Source organism: Nothobranchius furzeri, chromosome 17, assembly GCF_043380555.1.
Source record: "Nothobranchius furzeri strain GRZ-AD chromosome 17, NfurGRZ-RIMD1, whole genome shotgun sequence".
Lineage (NCBI taxonomy): Eukaryota > Metazoa > Chordata > Actinopteri > Cyprinodontiformes > Nothobranchiidae > Nothobranchius > Nothobranchius furzeri.
Genome location: NC_091757.1, coordinates 25,681,678 through 25,705,081, shown reverse-complemented (window position 1 = coordinate 25,705,081; position 23,404 = coordinate 25,681,678). Strand labels below are relative to the sequence as shown.

The 23,404-nt window shown below is 43.8% G+C and overlaps 1 protein-coding gene across 9 annotated transcripts in view; it reads right to left on the bottom strand.

Moving 5' to 3' along the window:
- Window positions 1-23,404, bottom strand: part of adgrd2 (adhesion G protein-coupled receptor D2) — a 104,884-nt gene that overhangs the window by 72,376 nt on the left and 9,104 nt on the right. For all 9 annotated transcript variants that reach the window (XR_011517061.1, XR_011517060.1, XR_011517062.1 and 6 more), the window contains exons 9-17: window positions 9,515-9,626; window positions 7,722-7,856; window positions 7,380-7,488; window positions 6,558-6,663; window positions 6,426-6,481; window positions 6,175-6,301; window positions 5,988-6,091; window positions 5,742-5,844; window positions 1,738-1,891 (exon numbers count right to left, since the gene is read on the bottom strand). Coding sequence is in view for 6 of the 9 variants with exons in the window: in XM_070546328.1 (XP_070402429.1) it covers window positions 1,738-1,891; window positions 5,742-5,844; window positions 5,988-6,091; window positions 6,175-6,301; window positions 6,426-6,481; window positions 6,558-6,663; window positions 7,380-7,488; window positions 7,722-7,856; window positions 9,515-9,626 (1,006 nt within the window). In the remaining 3 variants the exon portion in view is untranslated. The remainder of the gene's footprint in view (window positions 1-1,737; window positions 1,892-5,741; window positions 5,845-5,987; window positions 6,092-6,174; window positions 6,302-6,425; window positions 6,482-6,557; window positions 6,664-7,379; window positions 7,489-7,721; window positions 7,857-9,514; window positions 9,627-23,404) is intronic.

Sequence of the window (23,404 nt, the reverse complement as noted above, 5' to 3'; positions counted from 1 at the left end):
TCTCAAAGCTTCAATCAACAACACACAAATATTCAAATCTCTAAACTTTCGGGTCTGGCGAGCAGTTTGCAATCAGGGACTGCAGCATAAAAGTAAGTTTCCACAAGGCTACCCAGGTGCATGAGTGGTTTCAGGACCACCCATGGTTTTCCATTTTATACCTTCCACCTTATTCCCCCTTTCTCAATCCCATTGAGGAGTTTTTCTCAGCCTGGAGGTGGAAGTTGTACGAAAGGAATCCACAAAGCAAGGTCCCACTGCTTCAAGCCATGGAGGAGCCTTGTAGAGATGTGGCCTTTGAGGCCTGTCAGGGCGTCATGAGGCACTCGAGGCAGTACTTCCAGCGCTGTTTGGACCAGGAGGACATCGCTTGTGATGTTGTTGAGGCCCTCTGGCCAGACAGAGACCGGCGGCATGATGCCCCATGATTATGCTTGGGGTGGGTGGGGGGGTGGGGGGGGGGTGGGGGGGGGGGGTGGGGGGGTTAACCGTAAAAATAAGATGTTTTGTCTCAAAATTTGTGTGATGTCTAATGTTTATCTCAGAGAAAAGTGGGCATTGTCATACATTCAGTGTGTAATTCATTGTGTTCCATTTAGACAATTGTGTTTTCAGTTTTGCTCTTCAGTGTACCTAATGCTTGGTAGTGTTCACCCAAAGGCTACTTGTGTTTAAGCAATGAATGGTATGTGTGTGTGTCATGTGAAAATGTGGCTGTGTTTACCAAATGAAAACACGTGTTCCATTTTGGGAACATGTTACGATATGTGGTGGCAGGGTTTTGTTGCAAAGGGAAGCCACGGTTTAGGAATTTGTGTGCTATGTTTGGGGTTTTGTGTGTGCAGTTTTGAAAGAAACGTACAGTTTTGAAAAACGCGTTTTAGCAATTGAAAAAAAAACTGTAACACATGGATGGAAGCTGTCTTGATTTGTTGCCTGTAAGTATTGTAAAGATGCATATGTTTAATCTTCAGAGGCAGGTTGTCAATAACCTTTATTGTAAATGTTCATCCAGCCGCTGCAAGAATCTCTGAAGACAGCAGGTGATGAACCTGGACAGGAAAACTGTTATCTGAGCAACAATTAGCATTGTGGGGTTTTCTATACACAGCATTCACTAAATCTGTCAACAATGCTTTGTTTCATTAATGGCATGAAAAGGATCATGCACAAACTAATAGGGTGTAAGAATGATAGACACTTAAAATATCCAACCAGGATCAGATGCTCTCCATCCAGATGGCACGAGTAATCAGGTGTTTGTCTCAATGTCTTTCTAAACAATGACAAGCCAAAATAAAAAAGGAGCAATGATAATGCTTTTAAAATGTAAGGAGTAGAAGTACAAATATCAGCTATGAGAGTGAAGGTTACAGTACTCTACTTTCAGATGCCCCAGATTAAAATAATCTAACTTGCCTGTGCTCTCCTCACCGTGGAACAGAGGGCAGCAACGTCACCCGTCCGTCGAGCAGTGGAACTAGCTAAGACCCTGTTAACCTCCGCACGTCGGACAATTTAAAATGGTGCTGTGTGAACCGGGCCTTAGAGAGAGTTCACCATATGAACCCAGAAACTACAACGATGCATCCTCCTCACATTCCTGATGTGTAAAGGATAGTGCCGGTGAGAGGACATCCCAGGGTAAAGACAGCAACCTAATGCATTGTTCTCCAGTCATTGCAATTCTTTTGCCTTTTAAAGCACAACCAGTTGGTAAAATGAGATTTTCCTTACCCCAGCCAATGACATAGTAGAGCTTCATCCTGCGGTCCTCGCTGATGTTGACAGAAACCACTTTGCTCCAAAGAAGAAGACCCTCCACCAGCATCCATGAGAAGGAAGCCATGAAGAAGAGATGAAGTAGAGCAGTCACCACGAAGCATGCTGCCTGAAGGGATAGACCAGAAAAGAATGGAATTCCTGTGGGTGAGCAGCTCTGACCCGCTTTCTCTTTTTAGCATTAAAATAAAACATCCAGACATACACATGCATGACTCTTTCACAGATGAAGATGTTTGGGTTTTGGTTTGGGGATAAAAGCTGTTCCTGAGTCTGTTGCTGTGAGTAAGGAGAGCTTTAGTCACTACAAGTGAAGAATCTGGGCGTTATTTTCGACTCTGAGCTGACTTTTATCCCCCACATTAAAAACATCACAAAAATAGGTTTTTACCATCTTAAGAATATCGCCAGAGTCCGACCCATTCTCTCTCGGGCCAATACGGAGACGCTAGTGCATGCTTTTATAACCAGTAGAATTGATTACTGCAATGCCCTGCTTTCTGGTCTTCCCAAAAAGAGCATCTCAGGTTTACAACTTTTACAAAACTCAGCAGCACGTGTCCTGATGAAGACCAGGAAGCGGGAGCACATCACTCCGGTTTTAAAATGACTGCACTGGCTCCCCGTATGTTTCAGGATTGATTTTAAGGTTCTTTTAATGGTTTTTAAGTGTCTTAATGGTCTTGGGCCTCCTTATCTTTCAGAACTGCTTTTACTGTATAAACCCTCGCGGTCTCTGCGCTCCTCTGGCAGTCGTCTCCTAGTTATCCCTAAAGTTAAGACTCACACCCACGGCGAGGCGTCCTTCAAGTATTACGGCCCTCGCCTTTGGAACGGGCTGCCGGAGGACCTCAGGGCCGAAGGGAATGTCCAGGCTTTTAAGAATAGGCTCAAGACCCACCTTTTTAGCTTAGCTTTTAACTGATCACTATTTATCTATAAGTACATATTTATCTCTTTTATTATTTTTATCATTTTATATACATCTTAGTGTTTTTATATGATTATGTTTTCTTTTACTATCTTTATAATCACTTTTTATCAGTTACTTTTTATCATTATTAGCTTTTATTATTTTATATGTTATATATCTTAAATCCTCCAGTGTTTCCTCTGCGGAGCCCTCTGCCTTGGGGCCGGTGGTCAGGGGGGGCGGCGGCCGGGGCGCTACCCGGGTAGTGCCCAGGCACTGGTGGGGGTTTCTGCCCTACGCCACTGGGCGTCATGGGCCGGTGTCTTGGCTGCTGCCGTGGATCTGTTGCTGCCAGGGCAGATGGCTCCGCTGATGATGTGTCGTTCATTACCTGACCCATCTGAACTCAGCCTATTGTTTACTCTGGTGTTCACGAGTATGTGTGTGTGCGTGTGTGTGTGTGTGCATGGACGAGTGTGCGGGTGATTGTATGTCCACTTTTGAAAGTTGGGTGCGGGAGGGGAACTGTAATTTTTAATTGTTTTATACTTGGGGAGGGGGGCTGGGATGGGAATGTGGGATCTATGGGGCCATTTTAATCTGTAAAGCACTTTGAGTTGCATTTTTTTTGTATGAAAAGTGCTATATAAATAAAGTTGATTTGATTTGATTTGACTTTAGTGTTTCCCAGAAGTGAGTGAAATCCTTACAAGTGGCTGCTCTCCTGAAGCTCTGGCCAAGGGCTTTAGATTTCCTCCAGTGCAGGAAGTCAGGGCCCAACTATCATCTGTCCACCGGAGATTGCATGCAGGACAAATGCCCAATCCCAACCATGCAGCCATGGTACCACGACTGAACTGCCTCTAACCGTGCGCCAGTCGCCTTCCTTGCTGGTTTCTAAGTGTTGTCTGAAGATGCATTTTTTGGTCATGGCTTTCCAGCAGCAGATGTAGCCGTGTGGCTTCATTGTCCTGCGTGTAATGTGTTCTTTTTTATTAGGCTTTACATGTTTTCCAGCTGTTTTATACTGTTTTACTTGTACTTGTTGATTGCAGCACTGTCCAGCACTTTGGCCATTCAATAAGGCTGCAGAAGGGGCTTTATAGATAAAGTGAAATTAAACGAAATGTGGGGGCGGGTCAGGGTGCTTTTGATGCCTCGTTGGTAGAAACCCCTGTTGCACACTTGCATTCGTCAGCCTCTTCCAGCTCTGCCGATTAACCCTATTATCTTCACTAATGGCAGAATTATAATCCCTCCAGCATCAACTGGGTCAACCTGGGGGCCTCTTGGCAAAAGCACATGCCTGAAACACATCAGCCTCCCCCCTCAAATCTGACACCTCTCCTCTCATTCTACTGGAACATGAAGTGAGACATGCGCTGAGGTCAGTAAACTTAAAAAAGGCCACCGGTCCAGGTGGGTTTTCCAGCACAGTGCTCCATTCAGGTGCTGGCCGGAGTACTCTCTCACATCTTCAACATCTCTCTCGCTCAAGCAGCTGACCCACCCTGCCTGAAGTCAGCCATCATCATCATGGTCCCCAAAAAAAGTCAGCCTCAACTGACCTACAATCCCATAATAATGAAGTGCTTTGAGAGACTGGTCCTTCACCACATCAAAGCCAGTCTCTGTCCCTCACTCGATCCTCATCAGTTCACCGACAGAGCCAACAGGGTTAGGGCTATGTGAGGATGCGCTTTGTTGACATCAGCGCTGCATTCAACACCATCTTGGTCTGGGGTATGCCCTCCCACACTTGCTTCTGGGTCAAAGACTTCCTCACCAAATGAACACAGAGAGACAAAACTTGCTCCTACACCTCCTGCTCCATCACTCTCTGCACCACCTCTCCACAGGGCTGTGTGTTGAGACCCCATCCTCTTCTCTCTGTACACCCATGACTGCACACAAGCTCACTTCACAAACACGTCATTGAATTTGCAGATGACACAACCATCATTGGACTAATCTCAGATGATGAGTCTCTTTACCGAGACGAGGTCCAGAATCTATCAACGTGGAGCTCTGCAAACAACCTAAACACATTAAAAACAAAATAAATCTTACTGGACTTCAGGAAAAAACACAACACTGATCTACCGACATCTTCATCAAGAACACAGAAGTGGCGCAAGTGCAGTCATTTAAACTCCGGGACATCCATGTCTCTAAGGACCTCGCCTGGTCATACACCCCAGCAGATGCTGTTCTTCCTCCAGGTGATCAGGAGGAAGAACCTGGAGATAAAGCAGTTGGTGGCCTTCTACCAGGCAACCATCAGAAGCATCCTCCAGTACGACACCTCTGTGTGGTTGGCTGGCTGCTCTGCTGCAGATAAAAGGTCCTGCAGAGGATCATCAAAACTGCAGAAAAGATTGCTGGATGTCCTCAGCACCTCCTTGAAGATACCGCAACCTCACACTTCATCAGCATGGCCACAAACGTCATCCATGTCCCCTCCCACCCAGGCCATCGGACACCTGTTCTCTTCTCAGAAGTCCGACCAGGCTGAGCATGACAACCCTGTGCAGTTGGCAGCCTGTTCCTAGTCTTAATCCCGTCTCTTCCACAGGTGAGGATTGGAATAAACAAGAACTGCTAACCAGAGAGCTTAGCTCCATCCTCATCACAGCAGAGCGGTTCAGTCTCTACATCAGAGTCATGGAGCAGCGTCTCCAACTCATGTCCATGTCAGGTCCTCTGTCCAGCATGTTTTAGTAGTTTCCCTGCTCCAGCACCATTTATTCAATGGCTGAATCCACGGTTTGGCCTGTTGATCACCTGCTGACTAAAATCAGGGAAACAACAAAAACATGCTGGATGCATGCATGGAACATGGCCCTTGAGGGTCAGAGTTGGAGGCCTCTGACTTAGAGAATCAGTGATCCTGGTCAACCCATATGGAGTCTGTTCATGCGTCGGTAGTCATAATATTATGGCTGATCAGTGTCCCACTAAGGGTCTTGTTGCCTCACTGGTCCTTTGAATAGTTCAAATGTTTGTTGTTCTAAGTTTAGATTCCAACATCGTGTTGTGGACCCACCTGGTTCTCAGCAGCCCAGTCACTGCACATCAGCAGCAGCTCAGCTACGCCCAGAGCACCAATCAGGTTCTTATGAACAGTGGTACGATCGGACTTGGGAACTCTACAGGCAGAGCACACACAACACTGTGTGAGTGAGGGTCTTTGCAGTTTAATCAGAAAATGTTTCTCCACAGAGAGACGCAGATTTTTTATAAGTGAGGAATTTATCAAATAATTTTCACCCTTGATGTTTTCATGACTCACCCCACAGCAACGAAGAGAATGAAGGTGAAGAGGAGGCCACACAGAGACACTCCACAGCCAATGAACGTCAGAACCTGCAGAGCTTTTTCGTTCTCCGGGCTCCTCTGACACAGAGAAACACACAAAGAGCTGCACACACGCTGCTGATGAAAACACACACAAACAACGCCTGAACAGAAGACCTTACCTGAGTTTCATAAACCTGCAGCAGCAAGGCGAAGTTGGTGGTGTGGTTGCAGTAGCACACCGTGAATGCCTGGTGTTTGGACACCACCTCACAGCCTTTGGTGTTCCACCACCCACCAGCCTCTGGACTGGTTACACACACACAGCACACAACTCAGGTCTACACACACATAAGACTACCAGGAAGCAAAACATTCTTCAGCCTCGTTTCCACATCACAGAGAACCCAAATGAAGTATCTTCACTTCTCACCTGAGATTAAAATCCCAAAAGGCACACACTGGATCATACATGGTATCCTTGGAGAACTGTTGAAAACAGACTTCATGATGAATGTATTCCACTCACAAGCTCCACTCTACAGAGAAAAGAGACTGTGTAGACCTGGACTCTGTGCTGGAGCTGGATCTGGACCTCGGTGCTGACGGGCTGGTTGTCTCCCAGCACCGTGCTGGAGATGACAGACGAGCCCAGGACGGTGCCCAGGTACCTGGTGGTGGAAGGGTATGGGTCACATCCATCCGAGCAGATGATCAGTCAACGACAGATCGGCTCATCAGGACTTAAAGATGAAGGTTTACTGGTTAGCTACTGGTTTACTTTCTTCATACTATTATGGGATGTCACCACGTCATGAGAGAGACAAACAGATTGTTTTGTGTCATTTTGCTGTTTTTCTACTTAAAAACATAGAAACAGCAAGACTCTAAAACAGTAGATGAATTACTGCCGTTCTGATGTTAAAACACTGAATTCAAATCAAACATTTAACCCAACAAAAGTGACCAAGTATTAAATATAAAAACAGGTAATTGAAAAGAAAAGTCATTTAATTAGTACATTTCTTTCAGGAACATAACTTTGCATTGAAATAAAAATAAATACAACTTTAGAATTGTAATAAAAATATAAAATTAAATGATAAACTGTTCTGAAACAGCAAAAGCAGCCTGCTGAAACACGTTACTCGCTTCCACGTCAACCAGAAACAGCAGCAGCATCCTATCTGGGTGTCTGTGGATGTGCCTGACTTATAATAGTCTTTAATATAGAATCAGCCCGTGTGAATTTTGGCCCGATGGACTGATACATCGGTCTATCCCTACTTCAAACATCAGCCTTGTTTTCTAAAACAAAATGAAACAAATCCACGTGTTCAACAACCAGAAGCTCATCTGCTGGCTCCGCTCTGCGTGTGAGTTTTACCTCTGGCTACCGTCAGTGACCGTGGGCTCCAAGGTGATGTTCTCCTCCAGACTGAGAAGAGGTCTCAGAGAGCCGTACCAAGTGTTGACCAAGGTGAGCTTGTAGAAGCCTGCACGTTCAGAACAGCAGCAGCATCGGAGAAATCAGACAGTCAGAGCAAACAGCTTCATGAAAAGTCACTTCTCCAGGCGTCGCTTGAGCTGCAAAGCCCGACAATGCTGCTCTGCTGTGGGACCTTGGGAGTGTAAACGCTACACACTCACCACTCTGAAGCTACAACACGGCCCTCTGCATTCACGGTAAATAAATACTGGAAGAGCGTGTGAGAGAAGACGCTGGTACCGTTGTTATGGAGATCCTGAATCTTCTGGTGTGGGACTGAGATGCAGTCCAGACCGGCGTGTTTCTCTGTCTCGGGGCCGCAGAAGCTCGATCCTTTAGATTCATCCTCCAGCTTCTGGTGCTGCACCTCCACTCCTGGAAATGTTTACATGTACTCTGTTTAAAGGTCAAAGGTTAAGCACATTAAAGGTTGTAATGACATGACCAGGATTTTATCACGATGCATAATGATGATTTACGTTAATGAAAATTAGGCTCTTGTCTTGTATTATTTACTTTACCAGGTGTCTAAACATTACCCAGAACTGATCACCGATGCGGAGACGGTGTTGCTATAGTAACTTTGGCATGTCCCTCAATCAGCTTCAGGAATCTCCTCTGGTTTTTTTCCACCACTCATGAATGCGAGGTGGAAGCGTTACTGAACACTGTTGGAGGTTCGTGGACGTGTTTGGTAAAAAAAAATCTGCCTAGAAATACACTTTGAATGGAAAGTCTCGGCAAACCCTGCCACCAACATGGAGGCTTGTTTAAAACAGAGGAAACCAGAAAAAAACAAGGACCTTCAGATGTTTATGGGACTGTTGATTCCTGAATGAGTTTGTGTCTAAAGCAGGGTTTTGGGTTCGTGACGACACAGCAGCATTTACATCTGCACAATATTCTACAGCAGTGTGGTAAATCGCAGTAATAACACAGACTTAGTTCATTTCAACATCACAGAGGAAAGGCTAGGAAGCCTTCTGATGGATGAAAAGATAAAATGGAGACTTAGATTTCTTTACACATTAATCCAATTCAGCCGGCAAGGTTCAAGGTGGGTCTGATGAATTTGTTCCTGTTAGTTAGGTGTGAGGGCAGTTTGCTCAGTACTTTACCAGTAAAGCCATTTAAAATAAAGACCCAGTCTTTATCCATGTTGTTATGCTGCAGCACAACCTGGAACCATTCTGCTTTCAATAATGCTGTTCTGGTGCAGGACTAACACAACCCAGCCAGCAGCACTGGTGCCTGATCCCCACCTCCCAAAGGGGCCTGACATCAGCTCTTCATGGGCTACAGCCACCCGAGAGTGTTTTATAACGCATTTTCTAACAATGACTCTAATGCAACTCTGTGAAGCCTTCGTGAATCCAGCTGAAACCTGATGTTTCTCCTGTTACTCGAGAACATTTTCCAAGATGACAACAGATTGTTTCAGAGCTACAGGCAACAAAGCTCACTGAAGATCTTTGAGACATAGTGGAGAAAATTATGTGCATCCTTTAAAGAGAAGTTATTCTGGATGTAAAAATCTCCATGGTTACGCAGCAAACATGCAGCCTAAGTAAAGAAAAGATGGTTCAATAAGAGATGAAAGGATGTGACCTGTTTGAACCAGACTAGCACGCCCTTGGGACAGAAGCAGTTCATCACTCAGAAGGTTTTAATCATTCTGACCAGCTGAAACCAGACTAGTTGATTCTCCATGCAGATCTAACTCCTGTCTCTGGTTTCTGTGTTTGTCTCTTCAGGTTTACAGAATCAAAAACCATCCAAAGTCGGCTTAAAATGTGTCTGATGTGTTAGAGCCCACTGAGTCGGGCGATGGAGCATCATGAAAAGACCACGTCCTGTCCTGGTTGTGATACTACTGTACATCCTGTCTCCAGAGAATGTCAGCTTTAGAGGTCAGCAGTTATATAATTAGATTTCTGTTATTTTTAAAGATTCATGATCTAAAAACTGAGGTTCACCTTTTTGGAGCAAAATTCCTTCTCTGTGTTTCTGTGTTTTGTATTCGTGTGACTCACTGATGTTGGGACTCTGAATGGTCAGGTGGTCGGTCTCTGCCGTCAGACGAGAGCTCAAACGGGTCACCATTTGGTCAATGCTCTTGACAACATCCATGGGGCCGTTCACCACCTAAAAGCCACAGAGCAGCAGTGTGTCAGCGGCACTCGCCCACACAGCCGTGCTCCACACACTCATCAAAGCAAAGGACTCTTCAAAATCATCATTCATCGCCACACAATGAGAACAGGCTTTTATTTCTGTTCCTGTTTGTCGGAGTTGACACAGATTAGCTGAGGAGGAAACACAAAGCTCAGCAGATAGGTCTAGAATGCATCCCTCAGGGATGTTCCTATTGTTTGTTTAAAAAATGCATTCTGATTTCAGTGTGCCCATCTGAGAGCTGAGCCTTGGAGACGGAGCTGGGAGCAGAGCGCGGGAGGTTTGTGCATGAGTATAGCCGCCGTTTTTCAGAGTGCTTCTCATCCATTGAGTCTGCGTTGAGGTGGCCTTGGAACACTAAGAGGCTGGGGGTGTGGGTGGGAGAAGGAAGGCAAAGTGCTGAGAGGAACGCAGCTCTTCACATGAGGCAGTCGCTGTATGGATCTATACAGTCTACACGTCAATAGCGTGGAAGCAGAAGAGAAAAACAAACAAAAAGCAGCGTACCATCTGAAAATGACATTTTCTGTCAAAATGAGAGAAAAATCAGAACGATTAAGTAACGCCACAAAGGTAATCAGCTCTCATCTTCATTCCAGCTGGTTTCCATGGAGAGCTTCTGTCCTCTAGTGGTTTGACTTTAGAATAATATCTCTACCTGGGTGGAGGCTGCTCTGCACAGGTGGAGCTACATCCAGCAAACTGAGGTGCAACATTAAAGTATACTTTAACTGCCTAATACACCTTTGGCTTGAAGACCTAATGGTTAAAATGAAGGTGAACATGTGTGATCCCTGTGCATGTGTGGAGTTAGCATGTTCTACTCATGCATTCAATTCTGTTCAAGTTTAATTATAAAACGCCAAATCACAACAAGAGGCACCTCACATAGTAAACATTCCAATACAGGTCAGGTCATTAAGCCAATCAGTAAAAAGGTTTCCTTTATAAGGAACCCAGCAAATTGCATCAAGTCACTGACTAGTGTCAGAGTCCTTACAGCAATCCTCATACTAAGCAAGCATGCAGCGACAGTGGAGAGGAAAACTATGGCGTTTAAAGCGTGCCACAACCCGTGCACGCGCATTGGGTCCACAGCGCGCGTGTGAACGGGACTCGCGAGCGCAAATATACATGGCAGCGCGCGTGTGAACGGGACTCGCGCGCGTGTGAACGGGACTCGCGAGCGAAAATATACATGGCGAGAGGTCATTTGTGCACAGAGAGGGAGCAAACTGTGTCTGTGAGCGCACAAGGATGTGCACAAGTGACAAACCTGCGTGCGCGCGTTGTCAACGAGCACACGGCAGAGGAAAACGTGCGCGCGCGGCAGCCTCTGTGCGCGCTCGGCAGCCTCTCTGCGCGCTCGGTTTCTGACTCCTGCTCGCTCGGCTGTAAGGGCTTTTGGCACTCTGGAGGCGTGGCCTGTGGCAGATCTTGTCTGTCCTCTGATTGGTTAGTTCACCCCGCACTTTACCCTCTATCTATATAAAAAAGTCTGATGTTCAGTAGTTGCTGGCATAGCTCAGCTGGGAGAGCGGGTGACTCTCTCCCCGGATGATCCAGGTTCGAGTCCGGGCAAGGAAAATGTAGTAGACGTCATGTTAATTTTTCTTAATTTCAGGTATTTTACAGTTGTGACCGTTCAACTGTCATTAAACGTCCGAATGTTTGCTGGGCAGTGTTTTAAAAAGTGCACATAAGCTAGATGGTTTTAACCATATAAAATTACATTTTTTGTGATACTGGAAAAATACATACTGAAATAAAACTACTGATTGAAAACTTTATGACTGTGGTTGTACAATATATGACTCACTAATACACTGCAAACTCCCTTACCCCCAAATTCCACTACCTCCGCTCCGCTGCGCTCCGCTCCGACACGAACGCCGGAGCAAAATCGGTCCCGTTGTAGTCAATCAGAGTAATTCCACTACTGCGGCCGTGCTCCGGCAGTGCGGCGCCGTGCGCCGCCCTCTGTTCCGGCGTCCGGCAAAAATAGAATCGATCCTATTTTCGCCGGACGCCGGAGCACCTCCGCAGTAAATGGACAGAAATCACAACGGGCCAACAGGAAAAGGAGCAAGCACAATTTCCGTATTTCACAATAAATCGATAAACAAAAGGCGTTTTTTGTTTCATATGCACAGATTTAACAACTTTTAACCACTATCAATGGCGGCTGAAGTTTAAATGCACAAAATTAAGCCATAAATACAGTTTCCACTATCAAAGTAGTCACACTTTGTTGATCCAAACACTGCTGATCTCTCAACACAAATGATGGGCAGATTAAACAGTTCATTTCGATGCTTCTCCCACACAACGGGTGTTTGGATCTAACTTCCGCGTTTATTGCTCGGACTGTATCGCAAGATCTCGAAAGTCCCGCGCATGCCTGTTTGCCCACCTCAGGTCTCCACACCGGAGCGGAGCCGTTGTAGAGCGGGTACCAGTAAAAATTGAGTTCGGAAGCGAGCGGCTGCGGAGGGCGGGGGCGGACCGGAGCGGAGCGGAGCGGAGCGGAGGTAGTGGAATTTGGGGGTTAGAGTGGGGCTTCCAGAGAGAGAGAGAGAGAGAGAGAGAGAGAGAGAAGAGAGAGAGAGAGAGAGAGAGAGAGAGAGAGAGAGAGAGAGAGAGAGAGAGAGAGAGAGAAGTTCTTGCCTCATTAATGAATTGTTTATTTTTTTCAGTATTTAATTGACAAATTATCCTTTCAAATAATTAATTGATGAGTTACATAATTGTCCATTTAGAATTGTTGAATGGACTGAGTCAAGTTTGGTGCACTTTATATATTTCAAAACATGTTTTTTTATTTTATTTTATTTTAATGATGCATATAAATAATTTAAATGTTAATTTAATGAAATATTTCTATTTTTTCATTACCTCACCCTTGTTTTGACAAAAACGGGACCTTGCTGGATAATATCATGGAGAAACTATTTGTTCACAGTACATGGCTCAGTGAGGATCTGTGTAAAGGAGGAGATACTCAGAAATCTGTCTGCAGATTGTTACAACCCAGACTGGAAGTGGTGGGCTGTAATAAGAAAGGAGACCAAACAGAGGAGTGGGGGTTCAACAACTGATTTATTTAACAAAAGTAAGGATTTACTAAAGCAAGTTAGTGAACAGAAAATGGCCATCTCAAGGTTTTACTCGGATGTCCCTCAGCAGGGTGCAGCACTGTTGAAGGTCATCTGAATGAAAGCTTGATATGCAGTTTCTTTATGAAATGGACAATTATGTAACTCATCAATTAATTATTTGAAAGGATAATTTGTCAATTAAATACTGAAAAAAATAAACAATTCATTAATGAGGCAAGAACTTTTCTCTCTCTCTCTCTCTCTCTCTGGAAGCCCCACTCTAAGGGAGTTTGCAGTGTATTAGTGAGTCATATATTGTACAACCACAGTCATAAAGTTTTCAATCAGTAGTTTTATTTCAGTATGTATTTTTCCAGTATCACAAAAAATGTAATTTTATATGGTTAAAACCATCTAGCTTATGTGCACTTTTTAAAACACTGCCCAGCAAACATTCGGACGTTTAATGACAGTTGAACGGTCACAACTGTAAAATACCTGAAATTAAGAAAAATTAGCATGACGTCTACTACATTTTCCTTGCCCGGACTCGAACCTGGATCCTCCCGGGCGAGAGTCACCCGCTCTCCCAGCTGAGCTATGCCAGCAACTACTGAACATCAGACTTTTTTATATAGATAGAGAGTAAAGTGCGGGGTGAACTAACCAATCAGAGGACAGACAAGATCTGCCACAGGCCACGCCTCCAGAGTGCCAAAAGCCCTTACAGCCGAGCGAGCAGGAGTCAGAAACCGAGCGCGCAGAGAGGCTGCCGAGCGCGCACAGAGGCTGCCGCGCGCGCACGTTTTCCTCTGCCGTGTGCTCGTTGACAACGCGCGCACGCAGGTTTGTCACTTGTGCACATCCTTGTGCGCTCACAGACACAGTTTGCTCCCTCTCTGTGCACAAATGACCTCTCGCCATGTATATTTTCGCTCGCGAGTCCCGTTCACACGCGCGCGAGTCCCGTTCACACGCGCGCTGTGGACCCAATGCGCGTGCACGGGTTGTGACACGGGTATGACGCGATAGAAAACTCCCTTTTAACAGGAAGAAACCTCCAGAGAATCCTGGCTCAGTATAAGCAGCCATCCTCCACGACTCACTGGGGATGGAGAAGACAGAGCACACACACACACACACACACACACACACACACACACACACACACACACACACACACACACACACACACACACACACGCACGCATGCACGCACGCATGCGCACACACACACACACACATACACACACAAGACAAAGTAATGTGTCTATAGTTATATTGTGATGTCTTAGTAAATATTCTATTTGGTGAGAGATAAACTTTATTGTATTTATCCTAGTGAATCTATAATTAAACAGGTAAACTAGTAGTAGCACATCCAATGTCAAAGAAAGTGAAATGTTATCAGGAGAGGGATACTATTTAAGTGGTTAGCAACAGTGTTCAAGCTGATGGCCCCCTCCATGAAGCTACCACAGCTCAGCAGAACATCGTTGTAGCTTCTTCTGGGGAGAAAACACTTAGAGAAAAAATAAAGTTAACAGCTGAAATTGCAGAAAATAATACAGTTAAAGAGCAGATTGTAGAAGAAAGTAGTTTAGTGTGGAAAGTGGTCAGTGTATCCTCCAGCAGTCTAAGCCTATAGCAGCATAACTACAGAGATAACTCTGGATAACCTAACCTTTAGATGGAGGCATGTTGGAGTCAGGGCAAGGGAGATCCATCTTTACCGACTGTACACTCCACCTCCCTCTATTCCCCCACTTGTCCAGATTTAGGCTAATATCAGATTTTAACCATAGGCCCTATCAAATAAAAATGTTTTAAGCCTATTCTTAAAAGTAGACAAAGTGTCTGCCTCACGGACTAAAGCCGGGAGCTGGTTCCACAGGAGAGGAGCCTGATAACTAAAAGATCTGCCTCCCATCCTATTTTTAGATATTCTGGGAACCACCAGTAAACCTGCAGTCTGAGAGCGAAGTGCTCGGTTAGGAACGTAAGGAACAATCAGATCACTGATGTATGATGGAGATTGATTATTAAGAGCTTTATATGTGAGAAGGAGGATCTTAAAATCTATTCTGAATTTAACAGGCAGCCAATGTAGGGAAGCTAAGACAGGAGAGATATGATCTCTCTTTTTAATTCTCATCAGAACTCTAGCTGCAGCATTTTGGACAAGCTGAAGACTTTTAACTACATTCTGTGGACTTCTTGAAAGTAATGAATTACAGTAATCCAGTCTTGATGTAATACATGCATGAACTAGTTTTTCAGTATCACTCCTGGAAAGGATGCTTCTAATCTTAGCAATATTCCAAAGGTGGAAAAAAGGAAATCCTACAAACCTGTTTAACGTGGGATTTGAATGATATGTCCTGGTCAAAGATAACACCAAGGTTCCTTACTTTGTTCTCCGAGATTAATTTAATGCCATTCAGGTCAGGTGATTGACTAAGCAATTTCCTTTTCCGAATTTCGGGTCCAAAGATGATAACTTCAGTTTAGTCTTGATTTAAAAGCAAAAAGTTTTGAGTCATCCAATTTTTTATGTCTTCAAGACAAGCCTGTAATCTAACTAACTGATTGGGTTCATCAGGGTTAATGGATAGATATAACTGAGTATTTTCAGCACAACCTTGGAAGTTTATCCCATGCTGTCTAATGATTTTACCAATTGGAAGCATATATATAGTAAAAAGAATTGATCCAAGCACTGAACCCTGTGGTACTCCACAAGTAACCCTGGAGTATAAAGAACTCTGCCACTGAATATAATATAAATACAACCCAAAAAGCAAGTTCACACCCAAGATAAATTATTTAGAGACCTCTATGACTCTTTTATTTAAGTACCAGTGATAAGTTTGACAAGACATTTTTAATTAGTCAGTTTTAGTCTTTTGTCTTAAAGTTAGAATATGGAACATTTTAATAAAACGTTATATATTTTTTTAAATAATACCTTTGCGAGGTGTTTAGAGGTGTGCCGAATGAATGCATCTCACACTTTTGGATCAATAACACTATAATTATTTTAATAACTATATAACTGTTATAATAAATAATAACAATAATTAATGGAAAATACCAACACTGACATTTTAACATTGTGTCTTTCTGTATTAATAAAGTAAACAAATCTGTATATTGTACAATAATATTTGTAAACATAACAGAAAATGACATCATCAGTGTTGTGCCCGAATGTGTTAATTGAACGATCATTCATTAATTTGTTAGTTTTTTTTTTCCGTGAACTTGAACTGAACTCGTTTGTATTTTGCCTGACGAACGTAACAGTGAGTGCGTTCGTCCTGGCATGCGTGAACGGGTTTATGAACGCGTTCTTTCGCTGTTCTAGCTCCAGATCTCCACGGAGCTTTTCCAGAGTTAAAGCCTAGCTAAAACATCCTGTTAACATCGAGTTTATAAAAAGTAGAACCTGCAAATGCGGCCAAACATAGGCAGTAGCGGTTGGTGCGACGTCTACTATTCTATGACTATGCTGTGTGGAGAAGTCAAAGTTCATTCAGGAAAAATTGAAAAGGGACTTAAGTGAAAGATTATACATTTTTTAGTCTTTTGCACTTTTAATATTGCACTTTGAGTTTGCTACCTCAGCCTGCTTCCTAAGATTGTTATGGGTGCCAACTACTGAAATTTTTTTTCACAAGTTATATATATATATATATATATATATATATATATATATATATATATATAATTAAAAATATTTTGAATTAAGTTCACTGGTCCAAAAAAAATTGTAAAATAATTGGTCCAAGCACTGAACCCTGTGGTACTCCACAAGTAACCGTGGATTATAAAGAAGATTTGTCATGTACATTAACAAAATGAAATCTATCAGACAGGTAGGATTTAAACCAGCCTAGCGCTGTTCCTTTGATCCCTACATGTTCAAGTCTTTCTAAAAGAACATTGTGATCAGCTGTGTCAAAAGCAGCACTGAGATCTAACAAGACTAGAACAGACACAAGATTCTTATCTGAGGCCATGAGAATATCATTTGTAATTTTCACTAATGCAGTTTCAGTGCTGTGATACTCTGTAAAACAAGACTGAAATTCTTCAGACAGATCATTAGTGTTTAAATGCTCACATACTTGGTTGGCCACTATTTTCTCCAGGACTTTGGATAAAAGTGGAAGGTTAGATATTGGTCTATAATTCATTGGGTCATCTGGATCCAGAGAAGGTTTCTTAACCCTCTGGAGGCAGGCGTTGTAGATTTGCAACAGTTAAAACCTACCTACCCAATAGGACAGTGGGAGATTTTAAATGGTTGTACTTAGTGTTCTTTGTTGATGAAAAATCTTTGTAAATTTTTTTGTGACAAAAACATTTTTGCAAACGAACCGAAAAAAAAACTTTTTTACTTCTGTAAAGCCTACAATATGACAACTATTGATTGACATTTTTGTCGATGATTAAAAGACAACAACAAAAGTCTATTCAGAAAATAGAGAAGATGGGTGAATGAAAAAAAAACAATGAGCAAATGGAGCAGATGGGACAAGATGTGAAAAGAACCAATCAGAGTCTGAGAAGGTTCCTATTTGAACAAGCTACCAGTAACCACGGACATCACATCTTATTGTCTAACGTTTATGTCTAAAAGAAGAAAATGTTCATTGTTGGGAGGAAAAGCATTAAACGCAACCATCTGAAAGATATTAGTTTGGTGAGTACGCATCCGGGGTTTCCCCGGTTATAAAAGTGTTGCGGTAGCGCCAGCAAGCTACAGTTGACAGCGGTGTTTTTGTGAGGGGGAAAAAACATTCAGGTGCTCCAGAAATACATTCAGGCAGCCCACCTTGGTAAATGTGTGCAGGGGAAACTAATAAATACACCTGAAAACAATTGTCACCTTTAGTTTACCTCCTTGCATTATTAAGTGAGCAATTTCTTGATTTCCAATCTATGTTTAAGTCCCCTAATAGGTAAATCTCATTTCCTGTGTCACAAACCATATCTAACATTTCACCTAGTTGATCGAGATACATTATAGCAGCATCCGGTGGTCTGTCGCTACATCCAACTAAAACAGATTTCAAATGAGGAAATTGTAACTGTAACCCATCGACATAAATATACCTCTGTAACCAGAGTGCTTCCACAACTGTAATTGTGAACTCTGTTCTTACCTTAACAGGAATATGATTTTGAATATAACAAGCGACACCACCACCACCATGTAAAGCTCTACCCAATGTAAAAAGACTGTACCCATTTATGTTTAATAAAAAACTAGTCATTGTCAAATCCAAATGTGTTTCTGTTATTGCCATTACCTGTAGATTATACTTTTCTACAATATCTGATCATCTATTTTATTCCTTAAACTACACACATTCAAATGAGCTAATTTAAACCCTCCTTTTTGCAACAAAACTTTATCAGCAATTGAAGATTCATTTTGAATTTCTTCTATTTATGATTTCACACTGAGCTTCCATTATAGCCTTTATCCCAACACCAACCACATTCACACACACAGTCACAAAAATCATTAACATTGTAATGAAAATAAATTTCTGCTTCGTTCTGCCAGCTCATGACAAAATCTTTCAAAAATAAATCATTATGTGGGTTCAAACAATAGTTAACCATAGCGAGATCTACAATAGTGCTCTCAGTCCAATTCTTGAAACGTCATCTTCACGCCTTTTAGCTATTATTTAATTGATATCAATTGTCATTATTTCTTAAGTTCAGGCTCAATTACAGTTTTACAGTACATCTAAGCCTCACTTCGTTCCTGAAACTTTTTTGTCTCTCCTTTAAAAGTTAAGATCAGCGTAGCTGGAAAGACCATACCGTGTCTCACTCCTGCGCTCTTCAGTTTAGCTTCGATCTCCCAGAAACCGGCCCTTTTCTTTGCCATCTCCTTTGTCAGATCTGGAAAAATCTTTAACTTCATTCCTTGCACTTGTAAGACACGTTCCTTTTTCATCACTTCCAGTGGCGGCTGGCCATTAGAGGGCGATAGGGTGCCCCCCCCCCCCCCCCCCCGCCCCAGTTTTCCCGTGTTTTAAATTTTTTATTTAAATAAATAAATAAATAAAATTAACAATAATCACATATTCTAAGTTAATTGCGTGTTTTGTAACAAAAACAAGTCATATATATATCTATATCATTGGTGAGAAGCTCCCTGCCAAGCGGTGGAGGCGACAGAAAGATCGCCCAAACAGCAGTGAAGCAGCCAGCCAATTGCTGACAAGAAAATCAAACGCATAGGAATGGGAATGCATCCAATCAGCGTCGTCGATTCGGAAGCCCGAAGGGCGATAGAGCTACCGCCAAGGCTGTTCGTTGGTGTTCGGGTTGAGCTCGACTCGAGCAAGGTATTTATTTGGTGGTGACGCAGATGCAGTGATGGACAAGAGTGCGCCTACAACGAGCATGGATACCGGATCTCAGCAGCCACTGAATTCAGTTCGGTCTCTTCTCCAGTATCCGTTCGAGAGGAGAACAATGGTTGAAAAACTTAATGTCAAAGAGCTTGGACCAGATCAGCCCGACGTAAAGATAAGCCAGCAGGACAAGGAGAAGGGTAAACTGTACACACAAGGCTTCTCCCGAAATTGGTACACCAGGAAGGTGTGGCTAGCTGGATGCAATCACACTAATGCGTTATTTTGCTTTCCGTGTTTGTTATTCAAAACGGCTGGGACAGATAAGGCATGGATTGTGTCAGGAGTTACGGACATGAAACATTTTTTCTGAGAAGGTGAAGAAACACGAGTCATCCCGGGCACACATGGACAACACGGTGAAGCTAGCCATGCTAGGCAGAGCTAACATTGCCATGCAGCTTGATGAGGGAAACGGAAGAAACGGAGGACGTTTGGACAGGGAGAACAACAGCAGCTGGGTGCAGAGGTAAGCTGTACATTACATTTCTGTGAACAAGACAATCAGAATCAGAAATCCTTGGTTGGCCCACAAATAGGGACATTTGTTTAATAACATGTACATTGTTTAATGTGCAATAACTGTAAAAACTAATTTCAACACACATACTTATTATACATATTTAATCATGTAAATGTGTATTTCATGTAAATTTGCATCAATCTGATTCCATTTTACTTGTTACACTTCTGCTGCAGCAAACAAATTTCCCAGCTTTTGGGACAACATTTCTGATTCTCAATCAGATGTTTTTACCTCAAATGTAAAAACATCTGATTGAGAATCAGAAATGTTTTATTGTCCCAAAAACTGGGAAATATGACATTTGTAAGAGGATACTGATGACATTATTTCCTATGAGAGTGTTTCCTATGTACTTATCTGTTGTTTTTTATTTATCATATGACAGGTTTGTGACACCATCCGGAGCAATACAAAAGAGCGATTCTCTTTTACCAAGCACCTTGTTACTGCCACTCTGCTACAAAGTGACTTGTTTGTGCAACACACAGCACAGTTCCCAGATGCAGCACTGGCGACCGCTGTAGAGGCCTACCCCATGCTGAACAAAGCTATCCCTCATCTATGAGAACCATGAGTTCAGGGCTTACACTGGTGCACTGACTCTCTTCCAGTTTTTCATGGAGAACAATCTTCAAAGCACGTTCACAGAGACTGTCACTCTTTTGAAGATTCTTGTCACCACACCCATGACCACAGCCGAATCAGAGAGGTGCTTTTCTACTTTAAAGAGGATTAAGACTTTCCTGAGGAACACCATGACACAGGATGGGCTGAATGCTCTTGCCATGCTCTCCATGGAAAAAAAGCTTGTCACAAACATTCCTGACTTTAATAAAAAGCTAATCGAGAGCTTTGCCACTCAGAAGGACAGAAGGGCAAAATTTCTGTACAAATGACGTATCTCACACACACACACACACACACACACACACACACACACACACACACACACACACACACACACACACACACACACACACACACACACACACACACACACACACACACACACACACACACACACAAATGCATCCACTTGATCTTTGTATAAAGTTGACCTTGGCACAACACTCCAGAAATATTTAACAGTGTAAATTTCTGGCATTTTGTCTAAGTAGTGTTTACTACCATTACTGTAACAGTGACCTGCTCATAATTTTTCGTGTTCACTCAAATGTTGAAATTAAACAAAATGTTTTTGTTACTTGCCTCTTGCATTGCCTATTTACCATTTATGGTCGTGTTATTTTATGTGCAATTTAATGCAGTATTTTTCAACCTTGGTCCGCAAGGCAGCGTGCCAATAGTCAGACACACCTGGATTAATCAGTTTGTCCAATGATGTAAGACAGGAAATAAAAGAGCTGTGCTTAATTCAGGAAATAGTGGAGTTGTGCACAAAGCTCAGAAAGCACAAGTTTGTTTAAAAATAAAAAATAGCACAGCCCCACCAAAAATATTTTTCACCAGCCGCCACTGATCACTTCTATAATCTTCTCCTTCGTTAACAACTTTTGCAGGTGCACAACCATCCTTCTTCCACCCGCTTTCTTCTCTTGTCCAGTCCGGTGCACCCATTCCACTTCAGGCTCAGACTCCAGCTTTCCTTGAAATAAATCTTTAAATAGTTAATTCATAAAAGCTGTTGGCTTGCCTTTTTCCACCTCATCTGGTAATCCAAAAACATGGAGACTGTTTTTATTGCTATCCATTTCAAGCTGCTCAACTTTCCCCATCAGCTCTGCATTTTTCCTCTCCAGTGTTCCGCACTCCACTTCCAACTTTATTATGCGGGTATCCATGTCAGACAAGGTTCCATCTACTTCGCCCAGTCTTCTTACACAAGTTGAAATATCATTTGTGATGGTATTAAGTTTTTCAACCACCACACTCATCTCCTCTCTTATTATCGATCGTATCATTTCTGACAGCTCCTTGCTTTCTTGCGCACCTGCCATGTCACTTTGTTCCACCTGTTGAGACACTTCCACTTCGTAATTATCTTTTTGTTGGCGCTGCAGTTTAGTTTTTTCGAGGGCATGACACTGCCAACAGCCTTATCTTTCAGATCCACCAACCTTTAAGTCGCTTTTTCCAGATAAAACACCACAATTTTAACACATTGTCAGAGCTCTGCGTTGTCCCCGTCCTTAATCCTGACGCATGCGCATCATGTCTTAACTCGCACCCATCTTGGTGCCTGTACATTGGGGTTTACCCCGGTGAATGAGAGGGTAGCCTCCCTCCGCCTACGTGTGGGGGGACATGTTCTAACTGTTGTCTGTGCTTCTGCACCAAAGTACAGTTCAGACTTCCCAGCTTTTTTGGAGACCTTGGAGGGGGTGCTGGAGAGCGCTCCTTCCGGTGACTCCCTCGTTCTGCTGGGGGACTTTAACACTCATGTGGGCAACGACAGTGAGACCTGGAGAGGTGTGGTTGGGTGGAATGGCTGCCCTGATCTGAATTCGAGTGGTGTTTTGTTATTGGACTTCTGTGCCAGTCATGGATTGTCCATAATGAACACCATGTTCAGACATAAAGTTGTCCATATGTGCTCTTGGCACCAGGATACCTTAGGCCGCAGCTCGATGATCGACTTTGTTGTTGTTTCATCTGACCTGCGGCCGCATGTCTTGGACACTCGGGTGAAGAGAAGGGCGGAGCTGTCAACTGACCATTACCTGGGGAGTTGGCTCAGATGGTGGGGGAGGATGCCGGTCAGACCAGGCAGGCCCAAATGTATCGCAAGGGTCCGCTGGGAACGTCTGGCAGAGTCTCCTGTCAGAAGGAGCTTCAATTCCCACCTCCGACAGAACTTCCAAAATGTTCCGGGGGAGGCGGGGGACATAGAGTCTGAATGGACCCTGTTCCGTGCCTCCATTGCTGAGGCGGCTGACTGGAGCTGTGGTCGCAGGATCGTCGGTGCCTGTCGTGGTGGCAACCCCTGAACCCGCTGGTAGACACCAGCAGTTAGGGATCTTGTCAAGCTGAAGAAAGAGTCACATCAGGTCTTTTTGACCTGTGGGACTCCAGAGGCAGCTGACAGGTACCGGCAGTCCAAGCGGAATGTGGCTCGGGTGGTCGCCGAGGCAAAAACCCGGGCATGGGAGGAGTTTGGTGAGAACATGAAGCAAGACTTCCGTACGGCTTGGAGGAGATTCTGGTCCACCACCTGGCACCTCGGGGTGGGGGTGGGGGGTGGGGGGGGGGGCAGTGTGCTACCAACACTATCTATAGTGGGGACGGTGTGCTGCTGACCTCTACTCAGGACATTGTGGATCGGTGGGCAGAATACTTCGAAGACCTCCTCAATCTCACCGACACGTCTTCCAGTGAGGAAGCAGAGTCTGGGGACTTTGGGTTGGCCTCTCAAATCTCTGGTGCTGAGGTCACTGAGGTGGCTAAAAAGCTCCTCTGTGGCAAGGCTCCGGTGGTGGATGAGATCCGCCCGGAGTTCCTTAAGGCTCTGGATGTTGTGGGGCTGTGTTGGCTGACGCGGCTCTGCAATATTGCGTGGACATCAGGGGCAGTCCCACTGGACTGGTAGACCGGGGTGGTGGTTCCCTCGTTTAAAAAGGGGGGGCCGCAGGGTGTGTTCCAACTACAGGGTGATCACACTCCTGAACGTTCCTGGTAAGGTCTATTCAGGGGTTCTGGAGAGGAGGGTCCGTCGGATTGTTG